This window comes from Chionomys nivalis, chromosome 24, assembly GCF_950005125.1.
Source record: "Chionomys nivalis chromosome 24, mChiNiv1.1, whole genome shotgun sequence".
NCBI lineage: Eukaryota > Metazoa > Chordata > Mammalia > Rodentia > Cricetidae > Chionomys > Chionomys nivalis.
In genome coordinates this window covers 12,436,814-12,457,268 of record NC_080109.1, presented here as the reverse complement: position 1 = coordinate 12,457,268, position 20,455 = coordinate 12,436,814, and the positions used below count along the sequence as shown (strand labels likewise).

Sequence of the window (20,455 nt, the reverse complement as noted above, 5' to 3'; positions counted from 1 at the left end):
CCAGGCGCTTTCAGACTTGTCCAAGGTTCACCGTGCTTACGGGGCCTTTTTAAATTACTAGCTCCTAGCATGGGACATGTATTTAACATGCCTCTGTTTCTGGAATAAACTTCTACAGCTGTGATTTTACACAGTTACCCCTCTACTTTACTCGTGTGCCTGTTTGTTTGAGGGATCATGACCTTCGCTCATATCAGATGACACTTCTATTTAAGGTGGTGAGTGCATGTATATTTACATATATAGAAAAATTGCGAAATATAAGATTTCTCCCTCAGTATAAAGGGCCTTAATAGAAGCATCGAGAGAGGGTGGGGAGTTGGTGGGGGTGGCACTCACTGGAGAGAGCAAGCAGTGGTTGGCCCCACGAGGCAGCATGGTCAGCCAGATAATGTCCCCATCCCTCCAGCCCCTAGAATATGACTGTATAATCCTATGGATTTACAATACCATCAAATGCATTCAAACAGACATATTATTGCTATTGTTATTATTATAGGTTTGCTAAAGGCATGGAAATCTTGTGAGTCTTAAAAGCTCTTTCTTTTAGAGATGCACATTTACAAACAAGACCATGTGTTTCTGTAATTGCTGTAAATGGTCATGGAGACTCAGGAGAGCCATAATTCAAACTGGTCCTTGTTGTTGACGCCTAATGGAGTCTGTGGGGATTCATTACAAAGATTTCCCTGCTGTTAGTTTGAAATTTTTTATAATAGAAAGTTTGAAGCTTAGCTGGGCGGTGGTGGCGCATGCCTTTAATCCAAGCACTCGGGAGGCAGAGGCAGGCGGATCTCTGTGAGTTCGAGACCAGCCTGGTCTACAAGAGCTAGTTCCAGGACAGGCTCCAAAACCACAGAGAAACCCTGTCTCGAAAAAACTAAAAAAAAAGAAAGTTTGAAGCTTAATATGGGTCTGATATGGGTGCAAAAGCAAATCTCCCGTGCACTAAGGGTTTGAATATACAGGCACTCTGTTTGGTGGTGGTGGAGAAGGCCGCCCAGGAGCAGCTGAGAAAGATAATTTTTTCCCCACTAGATCCAAATAAAAACTGAGATTATCTAAGTAATACTGTTTTACAATCCAGAGAAAGGATCTAGAATTTTAACATTTTTGTTGTGTTTTGTTGTTTGTTTTACAAAACAGGGTCTCTCTGTGTAGCCCTGACTGTCCTAGAACTCGCTCTGTAGACCAGGCCAGCCTTGAACTCAGAGATCAGCCTGCCTCTGCTTCTACCGGGATTAAAGGTGTGTACTACCACCACCTGGCTATTTAGGGTTTTAATTTTAAAACCCTAGATTCGCAGGATGTAAATTAACTTCAGTTTTGTTTGACCACTCATCTAAGGGCTGAGAGGACTTGCAGGATTTCACCACCCAAACAGCTAACTCAAGACTTTTCAGTAATAAAGTTGCTGTCTAAAGCTTTTTAGGAGCACGTGGAGTTTTTAGAGCTCATGTGTGATTTATTTTTCCTTCAAGATTTGATCTCTTCTGAACTGAAAGCACAGAGGGCTCATTTGAAGGCAGAATCTTTGAAAACACGTCCAAGGGGCCCGTCGCAACAAACCCACCCCCTCCCTTTGTCTCTTAGCTCACAGTTGTCTTCAGTGCGTGTTTTCCCTGTGTGGGACCTAGCAGCTGTAACTCTCAGCTTCTCTAAGTATGACCTCTTTGCTTTTTCCCGAACCACATTGACCCAGCACGTTACCATAGTCATAGGCTTAGTTTCTGGCCGTAAGGGCCCGGGCTCGGGAATATTCTCACTACACTGTCTTCCGGATACCTTTCTTCACATCTTACACATCCTGCTATATCAGAAATCTAACTTTCCAATATTTCAGACAATGTTCCCAGAACAGCACCCTTCCTTTGGGCCATGTGAAGGCTCTGGGAATTCTGGATGTGCCCACCTCTCCCAGCTAGGTCTCACATGTAGTACCGTTAGAGAGCGGGGAGCTCCTAAAGATGAAGGGTGCATAAATTAATACCACCTAAAATCTGTTCTCCGCACTTCCTCAAAGCCCGATTTTTCTTTTAAAGACATCTTATTTAGCACATAGTTTTTAGATTTTGTTTTTATCGCATCTGTATGACTCTTGCCCACATGGATGTCAGCACACCACACACATGCAGTCCCTGTAGAGAACAGAACAGGGCGTCAGGTCCCCTGGCACTGGATTTACATGTGGTTGTGAGCTGCCAGGTGGATGCTGGGAACAGAACCCAGGCCCTCTGCAAGAGCAACAAGTGCTCTTAATCAATGGGCCATCTCTCCAGCCTCTAAAGCCCCGCTTTTCCTAACAAGCTTTTCTTCTAGCGGCTAGCAGTTTCTTTTCTGACTGTATTATGAAGGAACTGAAAATAAAGGTTGGGTATTTCTAAATCTCAAATGTTGTGAAATATCCAAAGAGTTTGATATTTTGGTCTAGGGGCACTTAATTGACCAAATCTTTTATATAATCATCTAAATATAAACAATTGTGTAAATATTCTAAGACTCAAAAAACTTGGAGAGCAGAGACATTCCTGGCCCTGAACATTTTGGGTAGGAGATAATCAACCAGTGGTTTGTTCTCCTCTTTGGCGCCTCTTTAATTTTACAGACAGGTCGTGTTGCTCCAATGGGTGTTTCATCTGCACATGTAAGAAGCTAATATAAGAGACCACTGGAATTCAGATTCCCAGAAACCTATGTAGGTGCTGGGTGGGTACTACGCCACCCATAATCCCACCTCAGGAGGTAGAGACAGCAGATTCCCAGAGTGAACTGGCTAGCAGGACTAACTGTGTGAGTGAGCGGTGGATTTGATTAATTATTAATCTTTCCCTACATAAATTTTGGGCCTTCACATGAATGTCTATGCACCTATACATGCAAAATCATACATATACAAACATACAAATCACACATGCACGCACACACACACACATAACAAGTAGAAAAAGATTCTTTCCTATGATGTTTAATTCTGCTATATATGTATATATACTTTTGTGTCTGTGAACATGCATAATGGGCCATACATAATTGCGGGTTCTGATTTGGGTGTGGCTTGATCTGTGTTTTTTTTTTAATTGATTTTATTGAGATCATAAATTTTTCTCTGCTCCCGTCCCTGCCTGCCCCCTCCCCTTCAAACCTCTCCCATGGTCCCCATGCTCCCAATTTACTCAGGAGATCTTGTCTATTTCTACTTCCCATGTAGGTTAGATCCATGTATTTCTTTCTTAGCGTCCTCATTGTTGTCTAGGTTCTCTGGGATTGTGATTTGTAGGCTGGTTTTCTTTGCTTTATGTCTGAAAACCACTTATGAGTGAGTACATGTGATAATTGTCTTTCTGGGTCTGGGTTACCTCACTCAATATGATGTTTTCTAGATCCATCCATTTGCCTGCAAATTTCAAGATGGTTTTTTTTTCTGCTGTGTAGTACTTCATTGTGTAAATGTACCACAATTTCCTTATCCATTTTTCAGTCAAGGGGCATCTAGGTTGTTTCCAGGTTCTGGCTGTGACTAACAATGCTGCTATGAACATAGCTGAGCACATGTCCTTGTGGCACGATTGAGCATCCTTTGGATATATACCCAAAAGTGGTATTGCTGGGTCTTGAGGAAGGTTGTTTCCTAATTTTCTGAGAAATCGCCATACTGTTATCCAAAGGGGTTGTACCATTTTGCACTCCCACCAGCAATGCAGGAGTGTTCCCTTTACCCCACAACCTCTCCAGCATAAGTTGTCATCAGTGTTTTTGATCTTGGCTATTGTTACAGGTGTAAGATGGAATCTCAGAGTAGTTTTGATTTGCATTTCTCTGATGACTAAGGATGTTGAACATTTCCTTAAGTGTCTTTCAGCCATTTTAGATTCCTCTGTTGAGAGTTGTCTGTTTAGGTCTGTACCCAATTTTTTTTATTGGATTATTTGTTCTTTTATTGGATATTTGTTCTTGAGTTCTTTGCATATTTTGGAGATCAGACCTCTGTCTGATATGGGGTTGGTGAAAATCTTTTTCCATTCTGTAGGCTGCCATTTTGTCTTGTTTTCCATGTCCTTTGCTTTACAGATACTTCTCTGTTTCAGAGGTCCCATTTATTAATTGTTTCTCTCAGTGACTGTGCTATTGGGGTTATATTTAGGAAGTAGTCTTCTGTGCCAATGCATTCAAGTGTACTTTCCACTTTGTCTTCTATGAGGTTCAGTGTGGCTGGCTTTATGTTGAGGCCTTTGTTGATGTGGTTTTTAACGCTCCCTCTTTTGACCCAGGTCTGAATGAAGAGTTGGTCCAGCTGCTCCTCATCCGAGACGAGTTGCACACAGAGCAAGATGCCATGCTGGTGGACATCGAAGACTTAACCAGGTCAGTCTAGGCAAACTGAGGTTGAACTAAAGTTGTCACCGAGGGCAAGAATTATCTTTCGGTAGATTAATTCCTTTTGTACCTATTCACCAAGCAGCTGTTCCGTTTGCCATAGAAGAAAGAGGAAGAGGCCCAAAGTCCCCTTTAGGAACCACATTATCTTTAATCTCTATGTTTGGGGCGTGGAATGCTTATGCTCCACCGTACACGTGGAGGTCAAAGGACAACCCTGAGTGTCTGCCCTTGTCTTCCTCTCTGTTGGAGACAGGATCTCTTGTTCTCTGTTGGAAGCCCATCTCCAGGTCCCATCTCATGGGAACAGTCCTGGGACGGCACAGTATGCTACTGTGTCCAGCTTTCTGTGATACTATTGTTTCTGTTGCTGCAACAATTCCTGTGACTAATGCAACTTAACGGAGGAGAGAGTTTATATCATCTTACAGGTTATAGTCCATCACTGAAGGAAGTCGGGGCAAGAGCTCTAAGGCAGAAACCATGGAGGAACGCTGTTTGCTGGCTCATTCACTGTCCCACTCTCTCGCGTTATGCTAGGCTCATTTCTTTGCTTCTTTGCATGGTCCTGGACCACTTGCCTAGGGAGTGACGCCACCCACAGTGGGCTGGGCCTTCCTGCATCAATTAGCAATGGGGACAACTCCCACCCATCTGATCTTGGCAATTCTTGCATCAAAGCTTTCTTCTCAGATAACTCCAGGCTGTGTTAGGTCAACAGTGAAAGGTAACAAGGCCCGTGGTTCGAAACTCCAGTCCCTACACTTTCTAAATGAACCCTCTACTCGCTGAGCCCTCTCCAAGCCCAGGAATGGTGACAGCTGTCACTCCACGGGGCAACAATTCTAACCTAGAAGGACTTCATCCTGCAAAACTGTTCCCCCCAAGACAGTTGACGCTCATCCACTCCATTCTATTGTCCCTAGCACAGGAGTAGCCACGTGGTGGGTGCCAAAAAGGGATGCCAGCTGTTATGTGGCCCAGCTCTCGCTCATGACTGCCATGCCTGGAAGTTAGGGGTCCTGGCAACTTTCCACTGCCTGGGTGCCACCAGATTGTTCTCACCAGGGGAGGGGAGATGGGGAATGCTGAGATCTGAGTGTCAAGCTGGACATGGCTCCAGCCGCCTTGCAGGTTAGAGGTAATGAATCAGGCTAGTGCTGGTCAGGGAATTCCACTTCTTAGCAGCTCTTCTCTTAGGACAGCCTGCCATACATACACAGAATGTATCGTACGTGTGTGTTGTAATGAGGTACACACACACATGAAATACTGCAAGTATCCCGGTGGTTTCAAGTGGACCGTGGCTCCTTTCCCAAGATAGTCCACGTGACATTCTTAAACCGAGAGATCGCAGTTGCTGTGAAGCCCAGACATGTGAGAGAGAAGAGAGAGGCTCCCAAGAAAGAACTTTGTTTATCACAATGGCATAAAGACATTAAGAATGTGTCCCGGAAGCTCAAAAACACAAGCAGTGCCAGCGCCCTCAGCCCTGCCACGGGACTTCCCCTCAATGGGGAATGCGTGGTAAAATGTGTTTCCAATCACACAGTATCACTGAAACAGTATTTCTAATAAACAAAAGCTGCATGCTGTTGAGGCTCAGTTTTAAGACCCAAAGTCAGCACTTGATGTGAAAGCCCGAAGGTGATATCAGGAACTGTGCTTGATCTCTGCTCTCCCGCCATGGCTAGTCTGGCTAACCAGCTTGCTCTGGGGCCCCCATCTCTGCCTTCCGAGACAGACTGCAATTACACCCAGACGACAATTACACCCCTCACCCAGCATGCACATGCACTGTGGGATCCAGACTCCAGGTCTCACACTTGAATGGCAAGTGTTCTAGCCACTCCCCAGACCCCCGTTCTGCGTGCTCTAAGTCATCGTGCCCTTCATCTGAAAACTCAAATTATACTGTTACCACCTGGAGACCTGTTGGGCCATCGCACGTCAGCAACTGTAGGGATCCCCATTCTATTGCCTGAGAATTCAAGAGTCATGGAATTGAAAGGGTAGAAAATCAGCAGTGAAATACGCAGCCAGGCCCTGTAGCTCACAAAAGAAGCCTGCAGCTTCCAAAGGCTCCCATCTATAGGTGGTGCCGGCATTCCTTGCTGAGGAGGACACTGAGGGAACCCACCCCCCTTTTCTCAAGGTGTTAAGCTTCATCTCAGTTTCTTAGTGGGCCTGTGTGTGTAGACGGGGTGATTAAAAGACAGATCTTGGGGTCAGGAGGTGAGGAGTCGCTAGCTTGGAGGTGACGGAGGAAGCTTTTCCATTGGAGCAGTTTTTTAATAGGCAGGGACGTGGTGACCCCTTGAAACTCTCCACGTGGAAGGAGAGGGCCATCCTACGGTTCCCGCTGGGGTGGGGGACCATCAGGGAACAACCAAAGGGTGCTTAGCCATTCCCAAGGGTAGTTAGTATCAGAGAGACTTCTGGGAAGTTTGTATCCCCGGTTTCCTCTATCTGTTCTACCGTCAGTTTTGAAAACTCAAATCCGGTCAGTTCTGCTCCTCTCACCGGAAGTACCTGGGGATATTTCTAAGGCACAGACGCCAGGGTCCCACCCCCCAGAGACTCTGATTTAATTGTTCTTGGCCTAGACTAGGAATTGGGCTTAAAAGTTTCCAGGTGATTTGAAAATCACTTACATCTCTTTAAGTTCTCTCTGCCCCTCTCCACAAGAGCTTACTTCTTGGTAGTTATTTTCCCCTGTGCTGACTGTCAGGACCCTACACCACCTCCTAACTCTGGTCAACTGTTGTGACCTTGGAGTGCTTGATTCTAAAAGACCATCCCTGGAGACAGGCCCTGTGCCGCCGTGTTTCCCACACACAAGCCCATGATGGGTATCATAGAGGGGCACCAGCTGTCAGGATGCCAAGACCAGCTTGTGTCCCTCCTCTGGGTCCTCGCCACTGCCCATCCTCCCTGTGATTATCGTCATGCTGTTTCTCCCCAGATGACGGTAAATTCTCCGCCCTGAAAGCAGAGATGATACCATCTGAATTCTTTGTCGTGTCTCCAGAGCCTAGTACTGGGCCTACCTTGCAAGTAGTAGGTCCTCCGTAGTGGCTGCCTATAAAAAAGAAGTTTTTGCAAGGCTCGGATGAGGCACATCTTGTAAAGGACTTCAGTGTAAAAATGATTAATGAAGGGGTTGATTGAAATCCTTTCCCTCCTAAAACTTTAATGAAATCCTTCCTATATGTGTCCCAAAAGAACATAACGCGCGCATTATTTTCTAAAGCCGTTTGCTGCCCCTTTTTCTTCCCTTTGCAGAAAGTCTCCTGAGGTGTGCACCTGTGTACGCAAGCGCATAGATGTACATTAAAACCAGAACTGTGATTCAATTAGCTGGAGTGAATCTTCCATCACAGAACATCAGAATGTTTCTCGAATTGAATTTGCCCGAGATGCACACCAACTGTTCTATGAAAATGAACCAGAGCTCTTCATCCCCATCAAAAGGGCCACGGCCTTCTTTGTGAGGGGGAGGAAAAGCCAAACACAGCCTTTCCCTGGGCTCCTTGATTGCTAAACGCGCCTTGCTGCTTGTTCCTGAGTTTCTGCATGTGGCAAGGATGCTGTTGTCACTGCCCTAGTTTTTGAAACTGTGTGTGGTTTGTCTTCTCTGCACCACAGATAGGAGGCATTCTGTGTGAAACCAGGGCTTTAGGTGTGGCGTCGCCGGCTCCCCACATCCAGACAGCACACATATTGTCCCCAAACCTTGATGACAGCTAGAAACCACAGCCTTCGTCTCCCACAATATTTGTCATTTCTTAAAATCCTTCTTCAAAACGTTTCACTTTTGCAGCCTGCAGATCCAACAGTTCTTTGGGTTGTGCCTGTTCAGGGGTTGCCAAGAACCCGGCCATTCCTCCCCTCCTGTCCGCGTGACCCACCTTCTGGATTGGCCGAGTTTCACATTGCACCCTCTTTTGCCCTGTTTTATTGTCATAACTGTGCTCTTTGGATTAACTGGGGATGGGGAATGTATGCTAACACAGAGAGCTTTGCAGCGCGTATTTGACGTAAGCTTTCATAAGAGCAAGTGAGATGGCTAGCTCCAGGTTCCTGTCAGCCTCAGTTAACACCTCAACTCTATGTGCATTTAAATGGTTGCTCAGCTAACACCCAGCCACTCAGTTGCAGCACCTGGTTTTGACTTGTTTCACCTTTTTCTTTTCTGGAGTAACTGCTGGGGCATCCTTCTGTTCCTATTGAGCTGCGGTCCCACCTTTAATGTCTGGTTCCTCTCTGTTCTTTCTTCCTTCACCATGGGTTCCCTTCCTGACTGTCTTCACTGGAATATTTTCCTCCAAAGACCCCACAGCCTTCCTCAGCCCCGGGTGCAATGCCTGGCATGTAGGAAACACAGATTCAGAATTCATGGAGGCAAGGATCCCAGGTGCTCGCCTCTTGGCATCTTTTAAACACAGAGATTTTCTCTTCGCAGTATTAATATCTGTCAGCCTCACGTTAGTCCTGTGTGTCCCAAAACCAAGGGACCATGATCGCCTAATATAAAAACTAGGGCAGTTGTCATAAACCACGTATTGGGGTTATGTTTGTTTAGTCCAATCACAACGGGTTCATACATTTCAGGGTAGGGCGTGTGGATTAGAAATGTTAGATAAGAGGAACTGAGAAATAAAAGAAATACAGAGACGTAGGATAGAACCGGGGGGGGGGGGGGCATTCAGTGAATACTGAATCTGTCTTGTCTGCGTTTCTTTTCCACATGTGTCTGTACCCCAATCCAAAGGGGGTAAGAAGGCATAAGACTGCTTTACCATGACACAAAGAACAACCACAACAGTTAATTGCTTCAATACTTGAGATATCAAGCCGCTATTTCCTGAGTGAAGCTTTCTGTTGTTTTGGGCAGGATATGCAATGAATACACATTAGACCAAGTACCCTGTAGGCGCCCACTCCCTCTGTCAAACCTCCTGTTTGAAGGAGCAGGAATAGGCTTGAATTCTCTGACCTTTGTTCAAGGTGGAGCAGGTCCACCTCTGTGAACCCTCTTAACGTCCAAAACCCCAAGTAACCACACCCTAGGTTAGGACATCTTGTTTGTAGCCACACCAGTTGTCAACAACTTTGAAAGAGCCAGAATAAGTTCAAACTTAGTAAAGGCGAAACAGCACTCACGTGTCTTTCACGTGAGTCGACTGAGCTTGGAGGGGAGTGCTCTGCCCGGGCTCACGTGTGTTTCACGCGAGTATATTGTAACTGTTGGTTGAAAAGCAGTCCAGATCTTCATTGTGCTGAGTAACTGTATTCTTGTATTCTTGATTTTTTTTTTTTTTTGTATTCTTTATTTTGCAGACACGCTGAGAGTCAGCAGAAGCACCTGGCAGAGAAAATGCCCGCGAAGTGAAAGGGGTCATCCGCCAGAGGACGAGCTAGAATTTATTTTGCTTCTGTGGTTGTGAAAAAAAAAAAAAACAAAAAACAAAAACGCTGTTGCTAAAGGCGGCTTGAAAACAGACATCAGTGTTAGTCATTGGTAACGTCCGAGCTTACTGTCCCGTGACTGGCCTTCGCTTCTTAATTTATTTTAATTTTTTTACTCGTGCCACTTAATATCAGGCCTTTTAATAAACTGTTGTTACCAGAAATGTACAGTACTTACACCACCACCAACCGTGGATAAGGAGAGAGCAGTTTAACTTTATTTTATTGTTTAGAGACTTTAAGTTGGAGCAGTATTTTACCATTGACTCCTTTCATTCTCCACCGTAGTTTTGAAGCGGAACTGTAAATGACGGTGCTATACAAGTCAAAATACATGCCTGCCTCGTAGTGAAGTCGTAGCTCTCCATACTACGTATATTTTAATCAGTTTTCAACATTTCGTGAATGTTGGACTACCGGAGGTTCATTCTTAGACGTGCTATTAACATTCTCTTGGATCCACGTGGTTCCTTGAAAGTTTTATGTATAAATATGTAAAATAAAAATTAAAACTTTGTTTCATATGATATGTCCTTTGGCTCACTAACAAAAACTGGCCGGGCCTTCTCGCCCCTTTCCCTTTGTGGCTGAATCCCCACCGGAAGTCTCCCGTCGGTGAAAGCCGCCAGTTGTTGCAAAGGCGGCTAGGCAGGAGAGAGAACAGAATGTGGAGGATGTCAGAACCGGCACTTCCGGGGTCGACTAAGCTGCCCACTTGGAACGTCGCCACCTCTGTAATGACTGCTCATTTTGTTGGGGCCAAGGCAATCCCTGGCAATCAAACATTTACCAGTTTACCACAAAGACAAACGGTGTTTGCAGCTTTTTTGTGGAACTCGGGGCCTGTGGTTACCTGCACAAGACTGGGCCCTTTGGCATTCTCTCCTAAAGTGGGGGAGGGCTCACCGAGTACACCCCTCTGCCTGGGGATGTATGAACAGGTAGTAGTTGCTGGGTGTTAGCAGGACTGTCCTTGGGGATGTAGCTGTCTGCAAATGGCCCCTCTAATTCAGCTCCCTGGTTCATCAGGTTAGACACAGGTGGAATCATTTTGCTGGTCTGTTGTTGGTGCCCTGTCTGAAGTAAAGGCAGGCATTTGTCCAGGCTCCACAGGAAAACCAATGCAACCTGATGACTGTGTTTCTAAGGCTGCTTATTGCTGCTTATCATCCTTGAAGAATTTTCACTGATCTCAAAGTTTATCAGCCCTAAAGGAGGTTGTAGGCTGTTTCCTGGTAAGGAGAGAGTCAGAGTGTACCCTTAATTAGCTGGTGTGCACAGGCGGATTAAAAAACCATCAGCTGAGAGATGAACAGTTCACCAGCCCAGTTTCACCCCTCGGTCACCTGGCTTCTCTGTAAAGTCCACAGTATAAGGCAAGATGTAGCATGAATTCTAATTGGTTTTAATACTAAAAACCTGGAGTCAGCTATCAGGGCTGAAACCTGAAGGATGAAAGAAGCAGAGGTGGAGTAGCCAGCTACTAGAGAGTTCTTACCTCTGCCATTGCTCAGACCAAAGGGCAATCCTGTCCTCAGACTGCCTCCTCAGACTGCACTGAGCTCCTGTCTCCTCCCGCCTTATAGTCCTCTCTCTGCCCAGCCATATCACTCCTGTCTCCAACTCCCTAGTGCTGAGATTCAAGGCCTGTGACTCCCACCTTTGTGTGAGCTGTTTTCTTTTAGACTGAATCCATTTCAAGTAGCCCAGGGTGGCCTTGAACTAACAGAGAGAGCGTATATGCTCCAAGTCCTGAGGTTAAAGGTGTGTGCCACCACTGCCTGGACTCTTGTGTCTTAGCTCTGCACACTGATCTTCAGGCAAGCTTTATTTGTTAAAACACAAACAAAATATCACTATGACAAGACTTTAGACACCATTATAGCATCCCCTTTTCTCAGAAGGAATCAAGCATCCGGAGTCACCAAAGGCATCACCGCGGGTCATGTTTAGCAGAATGGACCATCTCAAGTTGTAACACTCATCACTTTTTATGGTCTTCGTCAGCACTTCCATTCCAAATAGAAAAAAAGCATGCATGCCTGACTGACTGTGGCCCGGTGTGGCCAGGCCTGATTGCTGTTGACTATTGAACTCCACCCAATTCTCTCTGCCATGCATCAAGCCCACAGCAGAAGTCAGCGATCCGCTGGCCCTTTGCTGCTCCCACAGGGCAGGCCTACGGCTCTCACATGCAGCTGTGCACACTGGTCTTACTGCAGCCTCGCTGTCTCTAGTAGTATAACATTGATTGATTGATTGATTGATTGATTGATTGATTGATTGGGGGTGAGTGGGCAGGCACCGCACTGCATGGGATGGCAATCGGGACAACTTTCAGGAGCTGATTCTCTCCTTTCCACTCTGTGGCTTCCAGGCATTGAGCTCAGGTCACCAGTTGGCAGCAAGTGCCTTTGCCCACTGAGCCATCTCATTTGCCCCTGGGTACCTCCTGAAGGTCCCCAAGTGCTCATGTTGAGAACCCCCATCATGAAGTTTCTTTTCTAGCTTTTGTTAAACCACGTTTTTAACAGTCAAGTGACTAATTTTTTCAGGCTATTATTTTGCACCTTTGGGAGAGTATGAACTTAGAAAAAGCATGAACAATGCCTCTGTCCAAGCAAGAGAGAGTAGTTTGTCCGTCTGTGCCTCCCGCTCCGACTTCTGCAGCTGGAGCTGATGCTGAAGCTCACTTGCCCAGAAAGACAGTCTTAACTTTTAAAAACCCTTGCCAGAATTAACCAACTCTGATAAACTTGAGGAAGGTCTCCTGTCTTAAGCAATGCACTCTCCGTAGCTGCACCCACACAGCTGAAGAAATCCGCAGCCTCTTCACCCCTCCCCCAGCCCATAACTATCACCAAAGAACCCCAACTCAGGAAGGAAAAAGGCGTGAGAATGCACCAGAAGGGGCCTCTCAAGATACTCCCGGGTCAGTCTTGCTAACGTTAAAGTGGTTCTCAAGACCCCTGAGAATTTCAAAGGGGGGCACTCTCAGTTTGCTGGTAGCCATTTCAAGCCCTTTCCTTGCCCCAGGAGACTCACCTCCAAGGATAGTCTTTTGAGGCCTTCTCGGTCCTTCTGCTGAGGTGTGCCAACGAAGACTGGGCTAATCTCAGCAGCATCCTCACCCACACTAGGTCACCCTTCCACACATGCACTAGGATGCTTGCAAGTTAAGCCAGCTGGGTGAACTGACTCAAAGATAATTCACTGCCTCTCTTTCCTATATGAAGAGTAGGGACACTCACGAGTACTCAGGCCCTAGGGCCAGCTGGCTAAGAAATGCTCTGCCAGCTTCCTAGGGGTGTGATCGATCTCAAGAGAGCCACTGAGGCGCTGTGTCTTGTCACCTGTTAATGCTGTCTCTGGAACCACTGCCAAGACTGGACAGAACAACCGTGTTCATAAAAGCACCCGGCACTCACAAGAAGCGCGATGAGAACCATTGAATGTACAAAGTGGAGATGCTGACGGAAAACATTAATCCAGCCACGTCCGTGTCCAGACAGTCTTCCTCCCTCCAAATATCCATGCCAGGCCGTGGGGTGTACTTGGATAACCCTTCCTCTGTGCCTACATAAACAGATACACATGTGTAGGCTTTGTGTTCCAATTCGTTCCTACAAAGTGGGGTTCCATAAAACAGCACTTTGTGACTTGCTCTGTCCCTGGAAGTGCACACCCATTAAATACAGGAATGTGGCGTTTGCATCTGAGTCTGCGTTGTTTTGCTCAACGCGATAATTTCCATTTCCGTCTCTTTCTGCAAACATTCAGGCACTCTTTTTTAACTGTATGTCCATGCCATTTAACCGCGGGTCCAAGCTATTGTTTTTCAGCTGCATACAATCCCTGCGCTGCTGGTCCCTTTTCCTTGGGGGAGCGTCCCAAAATCCTGCCACTACGTCATATGTTTTGACTTTTAGTCTGTGCTGCCCTGTTGCCCTTCTTCTCCTGTCACCTAGTGTCCGGGTTCCACCTCAGAGTACCGGGAACTATCACAGGGAAGGCCACTGCAGAGACGTTTGACGCTTTGCAACAGCGTTAGACCTCCCGTCTGACAAACGTGCAGCTCAGTTCACCGTTTAAACACCGAGCCTGAATGACTCTTTGGTGCTGAAACTCTCTCACACCTGCCTCCATAGCCTTCAAGAGTTCTGTCAGGCTTTTCTGTAATTCGTTGAAGAGCAGAGGCAATCCTGCCTCACTTGAGTAAATGCAGCTCTCGGCAAAGAACCGAGCTGACAACTGTCATCACTTGAAGACGCTTGGACTGACTGACACCTCTCCCCTCTTCCTAACGGGCAGTGCCTCGTAGCTGAGGGATGTGCCCTGTAGATTGGCTTTCGCTTGGGTTCCTCTCACGGGTGTCAGGCTTAATTACAGTGATTGGTTCATTTTTCTCCCTTAAGTACTTGGTCTTAAACCCTTATCTGTTGATTTCTTCTACTGAATCTGTCATCTCTAATGGGTATGCCCATCACAGATATAGCTATCCAGCTACTAAAATCCACACCTCTCTATGTCCATCATTGCAGAGTTACCCGTAGGATATGGCTCATCAGACTGAGACCTTCCCAGCTCCCTATCTAAGGGGCTCTGTGACTAATTGATTTTTTTCCCCTATAAATTGTGAGTGACTGGCTGTGATGTGTCTTAGTTCCAGCTTAGGCACTGAAGAGAATCTGTCCCAACATCTTGCTCCTCACACCAGCTGCAACCCCAAGGCCCTAGAAGATGTCAGAGCCACAAGATGGAAGGAACGTGGGTTCCTGATTTGGGGCCTGCTATTTTAGTAGGCTTTTCCTTCGGGTGTTACAGGAGTGAGGAAGAGAAAGTGGCATCTGAACTAACATACTCTTAGTTGAATCTGTCTTTTAAATGAGTGCTACCCCAGTAAATATAAGCCCTCAGTAAGGGCAACCATACTTAAGAAACCCAGAAAACCAGTTCTGGCCTCTGAGAACAAACTGTTAACCAATATACCACAGTGTTTCATTTTTCTGGAAAATGAGTCATGCTTTCTATCCATTAACCTCCTCAGCTTAGTTTAAATCCCGTTTCCCATTCTGTCTTTTGCCCCTGGGGCACAAACCAAAAGAAGATCAAGGCAAGATTTATGAACAAACAATCCTTCCTAGAAATAAGAATACAGATTGTATAATGATGTTATGACTGCAAGAGGTCTCTGATAGCCATCTTGGAAAGCCTAGATTCCTCTAATCCTTGTGACCACACTGATTATTTCGGTCCCAGCTGAATTCTGAGCAGTACAAAATGCCATTTGCACCGACGCTCACTTATTTCGTCTACACTACGACACGGCGCGTTCATTCTGACATAAGTTGGGTGATGAGCTTTTCCGGATATTTTAGTTGAAGCTTTTAGTCGGTTGTCAGTATGAAATAATATCAGAAATTTATGAATTAATCACCTGACTGTATAGAATGAAAATAAGAAGCCAAAGAGCTTTCCCATCTGAAGCTTTGGTTTATGAAGAATTGCCAAGAGTGATCGGTCGCAGTGAGTTCTCTTGCGGAACACACTTCTTTGTACGTTTCCCTTCTGGGTTCCCCCGTTGGGCTCCAGTCATTCCACAGGTCCTCGCTTTAAAGGTTAGGAAATCCATTTCCCTGCACCAGGCTAAAGTACAAAGTAGACAGGGGATGGTTATGGGGAAAGTGATTCTGGTTTCACAGTCCGGACTGAACTTTAGTTTTGATTATTACAAGGTTCCCTCATCTTTTATATTTAATCAATACTTTGTTTTCTGGCTTCTTAGAAACTAGACGTATGTGTTTTGACTGCGGCAAGGCACAGTGAGGGTAAAAATGGGTCCCTTAATTTTCCGCTTCATAAAGTTACCTCCTTCCTGATGTCCATTCTCAGAAGAAATCACAGCCCATAGTGACACACCATCTCCCCTTATGTGTGGGCTCTTTTGGTCCCTGAGCATCGCTGTGCGTTATGCGTGGCATTTTAATGGGCCTAGCGCCCATCACCTCTCAAACAGTTTATGGAGAAGACAGTAAGGATGCTATCAGGAGACGGGGCTTTTCTGTTTATCGCGAAACATCCATTTTCTTTTTCCAGTGAACTAAAAGACGCTTGTCCCCAGTGATAAGACAGTTTATTATAAAGCATGTCACTATCTCAGACACAGGTCAGACCAAGAGCGCAGCACCAGGCAGCTCTGTCAGACTGAGCAACTTCTTCAATACCATTCTTTAAATTATATTTATATAATCTCTCCCGTTCCCTTTCTTCCCTTCAAGCCCTCCTATTTATTTATCTATCCTCATTCTTTCTCAAATTCTTGGCCTCTTTTTCACTATACACACACGCACACATATATATGTATGTGTGTACACATACATGTGTGTATATACATATGTATATAATGTATGTGTGTATACATATATACATGTATATCTATACATATATGTATTCCTATATACATAAACACAGTCTGTACAATGTCACCTGTATGTACTGACCTCAGGGAAGCTTGCATGGTATTAGATAACCAGTTGAGAGGGGAGGTTCTTCCCTGGAAAAACCATTTCTCCACGGTCAGCATTCTCCAGCTGGCCACAGTTCTTTGTCTATGGCTGAGGTACCCTACTAAACAACTCTTTAAGGGAAGTAATGAGTGCTTCAGAAAAATCATTGGAAGTGGGGATGTTTGCAAGTCAGCCCGTGAGAGTCATAAATGCATTTCCGGCTAAACCAAGAGTGGGCGTGAAATGGCGCATGGGCCTTTCTGGAGTTCCCAGGCAGTGTTACACAATGCAAGGTAGAGTGTGGGGTTTGCATGGAAACACAGCTTCAACGGTCAGGTCTCCCCCAAGAGCAGAAGAAGGAACCTAGCCAAACATAAGGACTCTGGAGAATGGAAGTGTGACTCAGTGCAAGGCCTGGACACCCAGTGGCACCTCTAGACCTTGTCAGCTTCATCTGAGGCCTCGCCACAGCAGTTTCGTCTAAACACACCTTGGTACGTTGAACAGTCAGGCCAAGCAACCTATTGCTGGATGAAACCAGTTGCTGAGAGAGCCGGAAGATCAAAGCCTACCTTTCATCAGTCTGCAGTTGCCAAGGAAACAGTCTCTAGTCAGCACAGTGGTACCCACTGACCTGAGCCCACCCAGTTCCAGGATCCAGAAGGGCATTTGTCAAAGGTGGCTGAATAATTGTACATATTGTAGGCGGCATATAAACAACCAAAAGCCTCTTTTGCTGCAGCTTGATTATAGCCCAGTGTAGAGAACTTGCCTAGCATACAGAGGTGTCCAATCTCCTTCACCGTGTTGAAAAGTCTTGAGTGCTCCCTCCCCAAGCTGATCTTAGGGTCTGTCTCCTCCCAAACACTGATGCAAACATCATTTGAGAAATATAAATCAATGTAATTTGGAAAGAAGAGACAAAACCAGTAACAAAAGAAAGAGAACACTAAGGGGCTGATTAACACCGTTTTTTGGCCACACTTCAAGCTTAGTGTTCATTTGCGTCATATATAAAAGAGCCCTAGGCAAACCATCTTCCTTTTAATTCTAAATTCTTTGCCTTGCTTTTTGTTTTTCTTGTTTCTTTTCTAATCAGCGTAGTCCCCTGATTTGCATAGATGATGTGTCAATAATGTAGTAAGAATGTCCTTGCTAAGCCACTAAAAAAAAAAAAATGCCCACTTCCTTTTTTTAGTATGCATATATGTATCATTTCCTCAATTGTGCTTTTTGTGAAGGACTGGGGGCTACAGAATCGTAGAAGCCTTGGTTGGTGTCTTAACACTACTGACTACTCCTGTCAAACATCACCAATGCCTTGACGTCGTGCGCCGGGACCCTCTGGACGGACAAGCTGAGTCCAGATGGACACCCTTCTCAGGATTTTGAAACCACGCAGTTGCCTTTCTTCCGACAAAGCAGACCAGTAGCATTGCTTTCCCAGTGCACCAGAAAATGAAAGGCAGAGCTCAGGACTTCTTCAGAGTTCTAAGACTAGTGCTCCTTGCCATTCCCATCTCAGATTTGCCCCAAGCTAAAGACTGAAAGGGTTTTCACTGGAAATTCCTTGGGCTTTGGTTTCCAAGCCAGTTATGCGTGCCATCACAAACAGGGACAGTTCTCAACCCACTGCAGATAAGGAACCGTTAGGAAAACAGCGGCTTCGCCCCACAGAGCTTGCAGCCAAAATCAGAAAAAGGGTGAACTATGTGAGGACGTCATCCTCCAAATTCTAGATGAGAACAGAAGATAGGTTTGATGAGACTAGTATTAGAGACATCTGCAAAGAAGGGAAGAGGACATCAAAATGATTCTGTGTGTTCATAGTATACGTGAAAGCTTGGACTACCGTGATTACACACACCATGCCAGGGGTCACGAAAGCATGTAGGGACCAGGCTGATAAAAGTAATCAAACAGATGAAGCAAGTTAATGGTAAGGCAATGGGAACGATAAAGAGTCCTTATACAGACCAAGGGGATTCATAGCCAAGCAAATGCTAGCTTAGTCTGTGTGCTGAGCTGCCCTGATTTCTGCCACACTCCTTCTGAGATTTCAAAACAGTCTTGATTTATCCATGGATGGTGGTACACACCTATAGCTCCAAAAGTTGGGAGTCAGAGGACTGCCAAGTGTCTGAAAGTTGCCTGGGCTATAGAGGGCTTCAGACCAGCTATGGATGCAGAATGAGAACGTGGCTTAAGAAAACACCCGTAATTCTAGGGAATTCTGATAGGGAGCTTGTCCTGCATTCACAAGGTCCTGGCCTCATCCCCAGTGTGACATAAAAAGAGACATGGTAGCAGGCACTTGGGAGGTAAAGGAAGGGTGATCAGGGGTCCAAAGTCATGTTAAAGTGTACAGGGAGTTTGGAGCTATCCTTGGACACAAGAGGCCCTGTCGCAGAAGAAATTTAATTCATTAATTGTATGAAAATAAATCTAGATTCTGAGAACACATTTCTTCTACCAGTCAATGCTTGGCGGAATGGCATTAATCACTGAAAATATCTTTAAGTCTGGACAGAACTCGCATTTACTGCTACTTGTCATGTTATCCAATGACAGCTTTAGGAGCACAAGACAGATGCTCCTTTGTGACGTCGGTACCAGGAATACTCGGCTTTCCCTGCTGCTCTTTGATAAAGCTGCGGTCTCATCACGGGCTTCCAGGAAGCAATGAGTAAGCTTGCAATCTGTCTCTGGTACACTGAGTAAAGGCTCCAGGTAACAGTCTTGACTTCGTTGTATTATTACTCTAAGTTGCTTCAAATTATTTTTCGGGAACCGAAAGAGTTGGCTAAGTAAGTCAATCTATCTTTGACTTGTCTGTTTTTAACTCACGTATTTATGTATTAACTCAGGCCTGGCTGGCTACTAGCATTCAGAATCTTCTCCTAGGGCAGCTTCCGGGGCAGGGAGCTACTGGAGGTGAAAGTCTCTTTTCAAGACCATGGAAATAAGACTCAAGTCTTGCTATCAATTACACCTCTGCGAGCATCTCTGTCATATTTCCTGTATACATACAATAAAACATGGCTCATGGATAGATAGATAGATAGATAGATAGATAGATAGATAGATAGATAGATAATTATATACACATGACATTTCTCCCCTACAGACTCCTCAATATAGTCCCCTCCTAACTTGGTTTCCTTCCTTCCTTCCTTCCTTCCTTCCTTCCTTCCTTCCTTCCTTCCTTCTCCCTTTTCTCCTTCCTCCCTCCCTCCTTCTGCGGCTTAGTCCCCTCTGCTTCCACTGTCTTCCTCCTTCAGTAACTGCTCCCTCATTGTCTAGGTTTTCCTGCTCCCTGTGCACAGGGAACATCATTTGTCTTTGCTTCTTTATTTCCATTCCAGCAAATGACACTTACCTAGATATACATATAATTTACAGGACCGAAAGAGTAAATGAATGTCCCATATAATCCTACTGGGAAATCCTACTTCTCACCTCTCAGCTTCCTTGCATCATTTCTTCCATAAGTTCTGAGGCAAACACATCTGCTTAAAATTTTATATATGTTTTAAAATTACTTTTTTAAATTTGTGTATGTATATATGAGTATATGCCCACATGTTCCAAGATGTATACAGGAAGGTCATAGGACAATTTTTCAGTTCTCTCCTTCTACATGGTGGGTCCTGGGGCTTGAACTCAGGTTGTCAGACTTAACAGGAAACACCTTTACTCACTAAGCCATCTCACTGGCCCCACACTCTGTATCTTCTCAGATGAAGGCATTCCCAAGCCGTTGTAAGGCAGTCAATCTTTTCATAAGATCTTGAACAAAACTTAGTTCTAAAGTACGTTAGGCATACTGATTATCAGAACCTAGTGTGCTTTATCAATGAGTTACAAAATTTTAGGCATTTTTTTTAAAGAGGAAATGAATCGTGTATTACGAACTGACCATCCTCAGGTATCCAAACATGCATGAGGGTAACAATACTCAGAACTTCATCAATGGTTTTGAGTGTAGGTGGCCATGTCTTTGTGGCCATCTGAGAAGAGAGTTTCAACTTCCTGACTGTCTTGTGTACATTTTTGGTTGTTCCTGTTGATCATCAGGGTGAGGCTTTGGATTTAGCCTCGAT

General features: G+C 45.3%; 1 protein-coding gene across 6 annotated transcripts in view; it reads left to right on the top strand.

The window, feature by feature from the left end:
* Schip1 (schwannomin interacting protein 1) overlaps window positions 1–10,370 on the top strand; it is a 629,199-nt gene extending 618,829 nt beyond the window's left edge. For all 6 annotated transcript variants that reach the window (XM_057756791.1, XM_057756793.1, XM_057756792.1 and 3 more), the window contains 2 exons: window positions 4,269–4,362; window positions 9,718–10,370. In XM_057756791.1, the coding sequence (XP_057612774.1) occupies window positions 4,269–4,362; window positions 9,718–9,769 (146 nt within the window). In that variant the 3' untranslated portion in view covers window positions 9,770–10,370. The remainder of the gene's footprint in view (window positions 1–4,268; window positions 4,363–9,717) is intronic.
* Window positions 10,371–20,455: the final 10,085 nt, after the last annotated feature.